The following is a 12,096-nucleotide window of genomic DNA, read 5'->3' on the forward strand; positions in this document are numbered from 1 at the left end:
ATCAATCTAAATAAATCACTTTATTAAGACACCTAGTTGAAGGAGTGCTGTCTCTGAACCCGAGGGATAACAAACCTTACTGTATGTTTCAATGAGAGGAAGATGCACAGAATACAAGGATGCTTGTTTACAGAGGTATCTGCTCTCCAGTCACCTTTCTCATCTGAGGTCACCCTGCCATGTCGTGGACCTTTAATTATTCTGAGGCTCTATTTATCAAGGGCACCTCATCAGAAGTCAGGCTGAGTTTTGGTCCTTTTTGCCTTTAGGAGCTTGTGGTCAGTGATGCACAGCAATATAGCAAGATAACTTAAAAACAAAGCATTTAGCAGTTGAAATAAATCATTTAGTGGAAAAAAAAACCACCATGAAATAGCAAAAAATATATTTATTCATGTATTCAAAATGTAAAATGGCAAAGTAAAAAACAAGGTAGCCACAGGAAACCAGACTCTCTGTTAGGCACTCAAGTGTCTCAGATTAATTCTCCCAGACAATTCCCAGCCTTTTGTGAATGTGCTCCTTTTTTCACCTCCCTAATTCTTTTCCCCTCCAGTGCAAAGAAGCCTGGCACTGTCTCTCAGCTATTGTTTGTAGAAAAGTGGCTTATCTTGAGACATACTTTTCCCTTTCATTTTCCTTTTGAATTGAACTGTTCTGTTCATGGGGCAAAGTCAAAACAGGGTACTCATAAATTATTGCAGAGCAGTTGCCCTTTCATCACAGGAATAGAACACACTGCAAATCTAATAAGCAAAGCTGGAATTCCCATCTATTCTTGAATGTTATAACCAAAAACAAGTGAGAGTGGCAATAGAGTAGAGCAAAACAACCTTTCTAATATCTCTCATCTAGGACAACATCCATAATATGTTGTATTTCCATAATAATTAGTATTTCTCAGGATGAAATACAGGAACTGCCATCTCTTTCGTTCTCAAGCATTCTTGAAAAGGAAGATTGCTTGAACTGACAAGCAGCGTATTGCCAAAAAAAAAAAAAAACCCAACTAAGAGCACAGCAGCTTGGTAGGAAACACTGGTAATGTGTGATGGTCTGACAAATGCTATGTCGTAAAAAAGTAACAATAGTTTATATTTCATAAGTCGTTCTTCTAGATCAAAGTCTACCCGATCCACTTCATATTGCTTCTATAGACTGGTTATCTCACCCAGTCAAGTACATTACTAATGTTGTACACGGAGGGCAGAGGAGGGGGCTTACACCCGTGAGCAGGCTTGCTGTATTTTCCTTTTCTCAGAGCATTTTGTGGAAATTCTAAAGGACTTGGCCCAACAACGTCTTCCCGGTAGCTCAACTGGATGTACAGACAGACAGCACTAAGCGCAATCTTTGCTACAAAAGGTACTTTGCTGTGTGACCTGAAAGGCACATCTGGATGTGGAAACCGAGCCGCCCGGCAGCGATGCCAATGGGGGGAAACTGTCATCAGTAAGAGAAGCTGAATTTGCCAAAAGATTAAAAAAACACCCACCCAACAACAGCAACAAATCGCCCGGTGGGTGCCCTGGAGCAGCGCTTTCATCTCCTGCCCGCTCGCGGAAGGACCGCACCGCCCTGCCCTGCCCTGCCCTGCCGGAGAGGTCTGTCTGTCCCACCGGCCGGGGACGGGGAGGGACCCCGATCCCCCGCTTTCTCCGGGCTGCTGGAGCCGCCCCACGCCCGGCCCCGCCGGCAGCCCGCCCATCACCGCGCTCTCCCGGCTGGCGCTGCCCACGCCGGCTGCCCGCGGCGGTGCTGAGGAGCTGCTCCCAGTTCCTGGAGACCTGTAAACACAGCTCTGATTTGAATATTATTTTTTTTCACCTCTGCAGCCTTTGCAAAATAAGGACTACCTGTTGCATACTCATGCGGCAGCATCGGTGTTGCTATTCAGCAGGATACATCAGTCTTCCTCTCGTTTACCGAGACAAGGCTTAGTCCCGGGATGCCAGGGCGGTCCCAGCTCTTCCCCAGTCAGACCACCCCCACGTTCAGGTGCCCCACGTCGTCTGGCACCGGGTCCGGACCGGGACTGCTAGAGCCAGCTGCCTGATCTTACCTTGGCCACCCTGACTGCTGCTGTGATGGTGCCCGGCGCCCTCAGGCTTCAGCAGTCCCTGGGGCTTTTGCCTTTCGGGGTAATACCTTGCGCTCAGATGAGCGGAGCGGGGGATCCGAAGTGCCCCAGGGTGTTGCCCCCCCCAAAACCCCCGGGACTGCCCGTCCCCGGGGCGCGCTGCAGTTGCTGCCGTTCAGATGGGGATGACTTGAGCCTCCTAAGGACTTTATGAGCTAAACACGGCGTTTACCACCTCCATCTGACAGAGAAGGGAGCCACCGCGGCTCGTTCAAGGTCCCGCTGTGTCCGAGCGGAGGAGTCGGAAACATCCCGGCTGCTGCTGCTCTGCTCTACCCATTAGGCTGCGCCTCTTTCCCACGCTTGAGCCTCTCCTCCCTTTCATTTACTCTCCGGGTGCTTTGCAACTGTAAGGGCTGTAATTTCATATCCCCGTGCTCCAAAAGGATGGGTCCGTGCCTTTTTAGTTTAGCCATAGCCAGGAACTTGCCGATTCCCTCGGACGCTGAGCCCTGCCTCTGGGTGAGCCTGTCTCTGCCTTGAGCAAAGAGATAATGCGGTGGCTGTTGTTTTGTTGCTGCCAATCTCTGGAGAGAGGGTTTTCATGAAATTTGAACTCAAAAAAAAAAAAAAAAAAGAATACAAGGGTAGCGCTATACAGCTCATGGCTGGGAAATTAAAATTTCTCCCCAAATGAGGCTTTCTGATAGGAAGAGGCTGGCAGAGGCGCCCCTATAATAAAGCCTGCGAGGAAAGTAGTTTGCAGGGAGAGCAGCCTGGCTGGCTGACAGAGGGGGCGGATCCTGCGCACAGGCGGGCAGCGCCGCGCCGCGCCGAGCGGCCCCGGCAGCAGCGGGGCTATTTCAGGAGCCGGGCGGAGGCGGCGGCGGCGGCCGGAGCCGGGGCTGAGGCCGGGGGGCAGCGGGGAGCTATGGGGTTAGCGGCGTCGGTGGGCTGAGCGGGGGCTTGCGAGCGGAGGCGAAGGCAGCCGGGAAACACGCCTTTGCCTCGGATTGAAGGGAAAAGGAGGTTTATTTGGAGCTGCATCACAACTTGAGCTGCATCAAGCTGAGCCAGGCAGAGAGGGGAGCGGGAGGGGAAGGAGAGGGAGGAGGAGGAGGAGGAGGAGACGGCTGCCACCGGGGGATTTGGGCTCGTTTTATTGAAACAAATCAGTGCTCGGGAGAGAGTGGCGAGGAGGAGGAGGAGAAGAAGGAGGAGGAGGAGGTGGGGGTGGGGGGGCAGGAAGAGGGGGATCGAGAAAGAAAAGTGTGAGGGCTGTGGCTGGGAGAAGCAGAAGTGATGAGAGAGCGAGCAGGGAGGCTGGAGGAGGCTGCCCGTCCTGCTGCCGCGCCCCGCGGGGACCGTCGCTCCTGCCGCCGCCGGGCGCCCCCGCGGCCGACGCTGCCGCCCCGCCGCCCCCGGCCCGCGCTATGGAGGCAATGAACGGCCCCGGCCCCGGCCCGGGGCCCGGCGACGCGCTGCGGCCGCCGTCTTCGCCTTCGCCCGGCCACCACCACCCGCACGCCGAGAAGAAGAGGCTGCACCGCGCCCCGTCGCCCGCCAGACCCTTCCTCAAGGACCTCCACGCCCGCGCCGCCGCCGCCAAGCCGCCGCCCGCACCTCCCAAGTCCCCCGGCCTCCCCGGCCGGTCGCCCCCGTCGCCGCACCCCGGCTCCCACCCCCCGGCCGCGGGGCTGCTGGCGGCGCCGGGCCGCCTCTCCCGCCGCCCCGCCGCCCCGGGGGGCAAGGCCGCCGCCGCCCCCCTCAGCGCCGCCGGCAGAGCGGGCGTCAAGGCCGCCCCTTGCGCCAAGCGGGCGGCCCGCGGTCCGGAGCCGGGCCCCGGCGGCCGGGGCGGGGGGCGGCAGCCCGGCGGCGAGGCGGCCCCGCCGCCCGGCAAGGGCAGGAAGGGGAAGCGGGGTGCCGCGGCGGGCAGCGGCCATGCGGCTGCGGCGGCAGCCCTGGCCCGCGTCGGCCACACGGACAGCAGCTCCGACCTCTCCGACTGCCCCTCCGAGCCCCTCTCCGACGAGCAGCGCCTGGCCCCGGCCGCCAGCAGCGACGCCGAGTCCGGCACCGGCTCCAGCGACCGGGAGCCGCCAGCCGCCCAGCCCGCCACCGAGGCGAGCCGCGCCGGCACCGGCACCGGGCGCGGAGCCCCCCCGCCCCCCGGCCCCCGCGGAGATGCGCTGCCCGCGCCCCCGGGCGGGGGGCGAGCCCCGAGCCGCGGGGAGCCCCCGGCGGCGCCCCCGGAGGAGCTGCAGCGGGAGGTGGAGGAGCTGCGCTCGGAGAACGAGTACCTCAAGGTGAGCATCATCCGCGGAGACCCGGCCTTGGGGGGTCTCCGGCCCGGGGAAGGGGAGGGGGAGGCGTCGGTAGAGGCGTGCCCGGGACTGCGGAGTCGGCGCTGGGGATGGCGAGTGGATTCACACGGTCTGAAGTCACCTCCCGTGGGACCCCCCCCCACACCCGCCGGACCAGATGCTCAGTTTCACCCAGGGGAGAGAAATAGGGGCAGGGAGAGCCAACCGGGCGCCTCGGCGCTCCCCCACAAAGCGGGGCCATGCCACGGCTTAAGGGCAGATAAGGGACTTAAGCGTGTGATCACGGCTCCCCGCAAAAGCCCTATTTGCGGATGCTGGATGAATGTAAGTCCATTGCAACATGTACTATGGCAATGTTACGTTTGGTTGGTGTGGTGGTAACTCAACAAACCCCAACTTTTTCTAAAGCACCGCAAACATTTTACTGGTTAGCAAGACCTTGCTTTCCAGGAACTGTTTTCCTTGGTATCACCCGTTAAGAAAGCCAAAGAAACCGGTTCCCTTATTTGATGTGGAACGGATGACAGCATTATGTTGCCTGTTTATTGTGTTACTTTATCACTGGAAAGTGAAGCCACTCGTTGTGAAGTACTAATAGAATAACAAGAGCAGCAATAAAGTGTCATTGCATCCTTGTACAGGTAGAAAAGTACATCTATGTGCACTCATCCTCGGAGAAACAGAAAAGCTAAATTCAGATGTGCTCTGAGCTGGGTTGACCTGCGGGAACCTTTACTTGGACTTGCACTTACAATCTGATCTTTTGGCACAGCAAGGAGGCTCCATCCATAAAGATCTATAAATAAGATAAACTGAGATAATCATGTAACTGCAGCTACTGTACCGTTTGACTCTACTGCTGGTGAGAACAATCTTTGTTCTCTGATTTTGGAAACACTCTGTTGTCAAGCAAAATGACTATGGGAGTTTTGCTCGGATAAGGACTGGAGTTGGGTATAACCTTGTGATAGAAGGATGGTAAAGACACAGACAGGACTTGTTAAGGGGTTTTGGCTAAGGGACAGGAAACGATGTTCAGCATAGCAAAAGGTTAACAGCAGGGGTGCTGCAAGGTTCTTTGCTGGGTCTGGTGCTGCTTAATGAACTGGAAAAAGGAACGAGCAATGATACAGCAAAATTTTCAGATGACATTAAGTTTTTTTTTTTATCTTAAGTCAAGCCCAGACAGAACTTAATCATAGACTTAGCCCCTGAGAAATGACTGAAGTATGAAGACAGAGGATGGGAAATAAATCTCAATATCAAAAATTTGAAGCACTTGGAGAGAAGAAGGACTGAGTATGCACTTTTCTGGATTTTAAATGCGTTGTGTTAACTGAGGAGCATCATAAGAGAAGGAGCATTGAAAATATCTGCTTAATGTGAAACTGCAAGCAAAAATTATGCTATATTTCAGTGGGAACTGAACAGAGAATAACAAAGAAAATATTAAAATGTTTTATAGACCTGTAGCTGTTACACAGATCAGTGGGTGTACCTGAAATACTGTGGGCACTGCTGGTAATCTAGAAAAGGGTCTCTGAACTAGACCGATAAAAATTATTGGTGCATAGCAAAGCTTCTATAGCACTCATTGGATGGAAAACTCCGGAGTGTGTTAGGAAATGTAATAGTCTATAAAATGATGAGCAGCATAGAGAACCTCTATCAAAAGCTTCTGTTTTACTTGACAGCCCAGAAACAAGAGGAGATGTAATGAAATCAGAATTGGTAATAGGAATTGCTTTAGGAGTAAGTAAACTGGCACTGCCATTAGAAGTCATGGAGGCCAAAAGCCCAGGAGCATCTCTTTACATTACAGGATTTGCACAATTATAGTACTTAAACTTTAACCCATTGTGAAGAATGCGTTAAGCCTCTTGTTTCATATTGGAAGTAATTTTTAACTATGGGAGACTGAAAAAAAGAGTTTGTCTGATTTGTCTGGGACCAACCACTGTCAGGGTGTCCCACCTGAGGGACTTTCTGATCACACGACCTGATTGACATTGGCAAGTCCTAGGTAAAGAACTTTATTCTGCCTAATTTCAAACTTTTCACCCTGTGCAACAGTGTCCTCAGGTCTTTAACCTTGATGTTTTCATCACCTACAGCAGTTGTGTCCCAACCCTTCTTTGATTTGGACTATGTCTTTTTCAGGCGACAAGTAGTTCTGAGATCAGTAGGACATTACAGCCTGGTTTCTTGGGGCTTTGTCTCAGTTGACTTCCAATGGGCCTGGAACGCCATGAGCTCACACTGTCCACTCTTCTGAGGGGAATGAGTACATGGTCTGTCAGCTCTCCTTGGCCACCTGGGTATATGAAGTCTTAGCAGTTCTGCTCCTCTCTCAAAATGGTTGGAAACAGCCCAGTGTCACAAAAGTTATCAGGAAAATTCCCAAACTTCATTTTCCTTTCCTAGGGAGGCCTATACAAACTTTCTGCAAATTCAACCCACAGTGTTGTCTGAGTTGTTTACTTGTGCGTCTGTTCCTTGTGTTTTTTACAATGCAGTTCTCTTGGTTGGCATTGGAGCAAGCTGTGTTTCTCCATTAACTGGAAGGGGTTAAGGGATAAGGGTAAAGCTGTCAGGTGTAAATAGACAAATGATTAGATAAATCACAGAAAAAACTGTTAAATTCCTAAGCGTGGCCATATGCCGAATTTTGTAGTTTTCACTCCTCCTTTTCCCTCCCAGCAGCTGGAGTGCAACAGTAAGTGTGCATAATTTCAAAGCCTGTTTCAGGAAAATGTGTCTTTCACATAGGAAGGTCTTTCAAGTATCTTTCATGTGTCTGGAACATAGGTTGTAGAACATAGTGTATATGTGTATACATACATAGACTTAGTGCTAAAGATTACTGGAGATTAAAGGGCTAACAAAAAACCCAAACCAAAACAACAACAACAAAAAAACCCAAAACAAACATAATAATTTGTTTTTATTTCTACTCAAGAAGTCCTAGAAAGTCTCCCAGAATGCTCCATGGAAGCAGAGCAAACTGTTGGTGCTGCAAAGGTCTCAGACTTCATATACTGTGAGCCAGATCTCAATCTGATATCAAGTTACCACCTTATGTATTTCCAGGGACTGTGTTTTTTACCCTGGATGAGACTTTGGCTCCAGCAGTGGCCAACTCTCTGTAAAGTTAACCCTGCAAGGTGAAGTGGCTGAGGAGCAGTGTTTACATTGGGAAGCCTCTCTTCTACTACCTCTGTGAAATTTCGTCATTTATTTCAGTTTCATGCATTTCTTGTGTAACCTTATTTCAGCTACCTATGGCGGAAGACTGTAATACTGCAGCAGCGTTTAAAAGGTATCACTTATTTGTTGATGTGTAAGAGAGAAATTATGTCATGGTGGCTGACTCTGTGGAGCCAGGAGGTCATCGGTCAGTGCTAGAGGAAGGTAAAGTTTTAGTTATTGCTAGCAAGTCCTGTTAGTAATAGCAAAATACTGCCCACACAACTGGTTGTTTTTCAGGATTACTTTACAATGTCCAGCGCATGGACGAGCATCATGCACCATGCAAGTCCTTGGGAAACGTTGACAGTAGCTCTTTGTGGTGTGGAGCCCTCTAAAGGATGAGGGATCCTAAGGAAGAAGGCCCAAGTTTTAGCAATTAAAAATGTCCTTCTTGCTTTATCTCGACCAAAGTTTAATTCAGTCTTTTTTAATTAAATAAAAGTGCTAGCAGAAACAGCAGTGGTATTTTAGGCATGACACATGCCCCTTTTCTCTCTACATCCTTCATGGCCACAATGTGAAAGCAGCCTCTTATGTGAGACATAACACTTCATACAGCCCTTAAAACGAAGCTGGTGCTTGCTCTGCTTTGCTTTACACAGCTTTCTCCTTGTGTGTGTGTTGGTGTAAGTTTGGCATGCCAGAAATGCTGCTACAGTGGGGACTAGCACACATACATCTTCTAAACTCCCTTGGATTTATTAGATAATCGTTGTCTTGTTTATCTTGCTTTGTTTTTATTCTTTCTATATTCATTTTTATCTGAGACATATGCTGGATATAAACTAAATAAGGGGCCACCCCAGGCCCCTTATTCCACTCTGATACATCTAAAGGATGTTCATTTTGTTTAAAATCACAGTGTGTGTCATATAAGGTTACGTTGTATTTCTCGACTCCCTTGAAACTGTAGATCTTGGAGTCCATAGGCTTGAGATGAACTCTGGAGGAGTAATACCACCATTTCTTTTAATAACCTGCAGGGAGTTGTGTATGTCAAAGAGTTTTGCAGAGCAAAAATGATGCGGTTACTGGGATTATCACAACAAAGCTCGTTCCCCATCTCTGCTTGACATACTGCTTTTCCTGCCTGGTGACTGGTGGTCCCAAAGAGAATGGAAGTGATAACCCTGCCTGGGGCACAAAACCCCCATGGCCAGGCTCAGCCGGAGGGACAGTCAGCTGTCGGAGGGAGATGTCACTCTGGGAAAAAGCAGCGAGGCCGCGTGCCTTGTTGGCCCCAGCTGTGTCCCTGTCAACCCCTGAGCTGCCTGGAGGGGATTAGCTGCGCAGTGGACCAGGCAATAGTTTCCCGTGGTGGCCCTCAATAGATGATATCAATGTTGCACCGGCCAGATGACTGCTGAAACAGCTTCGGCTGCTCCCATTGAGAAGGTGTGTTGAAACAATACTGAGGCTAATGCCTGAATGAAGCAGAAAAACTGCCAGATGCTGCTCTTGCTCTTGGATCCTGCAAACTTAAACCAGCCCTGAAGTCAACAGGTGCTCACGGTCCTCCGATTTTTCAGTTCTCATCTTGTATTGTGCACAAGTTTCAAACAGCGTCAGATCAGTGCCTGATTTGTAGTTTGGTTTGAGAGCTAAACAATAATATCAGGGGCCCAGGGACTTTATGTTTATTAACGTGTTTTGCAAGAGGCAAAAATAATAGTTGTTGCTTTCTTCCCAACCAAAGCCTTTTAGACATATATATCCCTACTGCAGTTCCGCTGTAAAGTGATATGGGGGATGTGTTTATTCCTGAGCAGCAGCATCTCCTACATACAGACACTTTGAGATATTTAAAATACGAAAACAGAGATTACGTAAAATCACAGTTCATGAATCTTAGATTTATCAAGGACTTTCTACAAGTTCTGGATTTGCCAGCGCAGTAACAGATACCCACTGTTATTTCCGCCCTTCCTCACCCTCCCCTCATTTCATTTAATGTATATAAAACAACCTTTTATTTAGAGAGTAGTACTGCCATAATCTATAAATATAGTTTTTGGCTACATTAATAAACACTTACATTTTTTTATGTAGACAATTTAATTTAATCCTCCATTTGCATTTTCTTAAATACTGTACAAGTTGTTGGTTTTGTACATTTTTGCCTTTCTAGTTTGTGGATGTTTCCAAGTTAATATATAACTTTGGACACTGATGCATTCTAATTCTCTGGAGCCTAAAGACTTTCAGTTTGCTAATATATGTAACTGTATATGCACAGTAATGTATTCGGTATCCATACATCTTTTCTGCTATTTTCTGCATGTAATTTGTCCCTAATAATTATTTCGAAAAATCCTTTTTTTTTTCTTTTTGACTCGTGGTTGGATTCTGGTTTTTAGTCTCTATTCGCACTCTGAGTAAAGAGCTGCTTCTATTTTAGCCAGTAATTCATCTCAGTGAGGGTAGATCAGCAGGCTGACCTAGATGCAGCTGGTACTGATGCCCCTACCTCTGTCTTTATCTGCAGTTTAAGGGTCTTATCTTGGACTGTATTTAGTCTGACCCCTTGAACGAAACATCCTCATTGTGCATGTGCTTTACAGTTGTCCAGAGGACTCAAGAGTAATGGAGCACATTTGGCGCACCCTTGGAGCGTAGATCTCTGTTTATTTTACTTCAGAAGGAATCCGGTTCTTGTGTGCTCTGTGGGCTGAATGAGGGCGCAGTTGGTGGGGATGACTGGAAAATTTAGTTTCAAACCTCATTACGGATCTCAACCAGACTGGCCGGGTAGACACAGCCTGTCAGTTGCGCAAGTATTCCTGGTCGCTTCAGTGGGAATGACTCACGAATATGGGTTACTGAGTGTAATAGCTGAATGCCCTGACTCTTTTTCTCTCTCCTTTTTTTCTCAAGAGTCCTAAACAAGGCATATTCCTATAATTTACCCTTAATTATACTTCATTGTAAATTAAATCAATAATAAACAAGCATGACATCAGTAAAGGTATTAATGAGATAATGGCTTCTCTTCTGACAGGCAGGTCTTCAATTTACACAGTACAGATGTGAAATGACACCATCAGTATGTATTTGGGCTACACGGTCATGTCAACTGCACACAGGCTTTCCGCTTTCAGGCAATTCACCTTGGCTTGGTAGACTGACAGGCAAACAGTGAATCCTAATTCACTTGCTTTTGCACTGAAGTCTCAGGGAATCCTGCAAATGGAGCAGCTGTTTAAGCATGGCCCTGTTCATACAGCCACCCCGTGCCACTTGGATTTCTACTGCAAATTTGGAAAGAGCTGCCAGTTAGAAAGTTGTTTTCTTTCTCACATTTCTATTTGTTCTTTCTGATGACCAGGGTGACATCTGGAAAGAAAAGCAGTTTAGCTTTTTCCTAAACAACATTCTTTCTTCCAGGACTCTCTGCCTGGTGCTGTTCTTACTGAGAGTAATAACGTAATTACCATTAAATTAAAAGGAATCAAGAGGAGGCTCTCATCCCCTACAGGAATGTACAGCAAAGTGAAGCTTCTTATTCTGGCACTTAACCTCCCAATTTCAATTGCCACTTCGGGATGCTAGAGCAGGTCCTCCCTGTTTAAGGTAGGGAGCAGGCTCTCCATTTTTCAGATGTACAAAGAGGGATGGCCGCTTTCTTACTCATTTGTTTTAATTACTTTTAAGTGCCTATTCTGATCTCTTTCTTCGGTTTTACAATATTAAAGTCCAGAGTATGAAGCTGAATACCTCCTGAGAGAAAGAGTTTTAATTCTCACTCACAATAATAATAGTAATAAGAACAATACATTTTAATGAAGTCAGGGATTGGGTTTATCTAGTACTTCCAACTGCCTTGCAGCTAAAGCATCTGTTTTTGCAAACTACTGAGTACGGGATTTTTAAGGTTCTGGCTTTGTTGCATTTACCTTTGATTTCATTAATGATTGACATGTTTTCCTCCAAAGTGGTAGGATTGCCAGTTTGGTAAGTAGGAACATCATCGTTTCAACTGTAATTTCCACTTCCCTGGCTCTTTAACTCAGCTTTCTCCGTTTTGTGCGCACGCATTGCTTTAGAAGAGGAGTTTAACCTGTCCTGGTTCTGTAGGTGTAGTCGTTAAGAGCTCTGGTTTAGGAGACGCTAACACAAGGTTTCAGCATCTACAGCAGAATCACAAGTGCCTACTGGGGAGAATAAGCTGTTATGAACTGGAAGTACCTACACCCTTGCCACTGGTTTTGTAGCCTGTATTGAGAACAAGATTATGTCTTTACTGTAACTATTAAAAGGTTATCTCTTGTGTACTGTCACACAAATTCTGAACCGCATATTGTTTTCCTATATTTTAATGTTCCAGAGGTGACATGCTCCTGCATATATATATTTAATATATAAAAATAGGACTTAATCTTGCTACTCAAAAAGATTTAATCTGTCCCACTTGGGTGTTTCCTTTCTGGGCTGGGCAGACTATGT

The 12,096-nt window shown here is 48.1% G+C and overlaps 1 protein-coding gene across 1 annotated transcript in view; it reads left to right on the forward strand.

Moving 5' to 3' along the window:
* The first annotated feature begins 3,513 nt into the window (after positions 1 to 3,513).
* MTCL1 (microtubule crosslinking factor 1) overlaps positions 3,514 to 12,096 on the forward strand; it is a 111,268-nt gene continuing 102,685 nt past the window's right edge. The window contains exon 1 of the mRNA XM_074146106.1: positions 3,514 to 4,386. Coding sequence (XP_074002207.1) covers positions 3,514 to 4,386 — 873 coding nt within the window. The remainder of the gene's footprint in view (positions 4,387 to 12,096) is intronic.

Source organism: Numenius arquata, chromosome 4, assembly GCF_964106895.1.
Source record: "Numenius arquata chromosome 4, bNumArq3.hap1.1, whole genome shotgun sequence".
Taxonomy (NCBI): Eukaryota; Metazoa; Chordata; class Aves; order Charadriiformes; family Scolopacidae; genus Numenius; species Numenius arquata.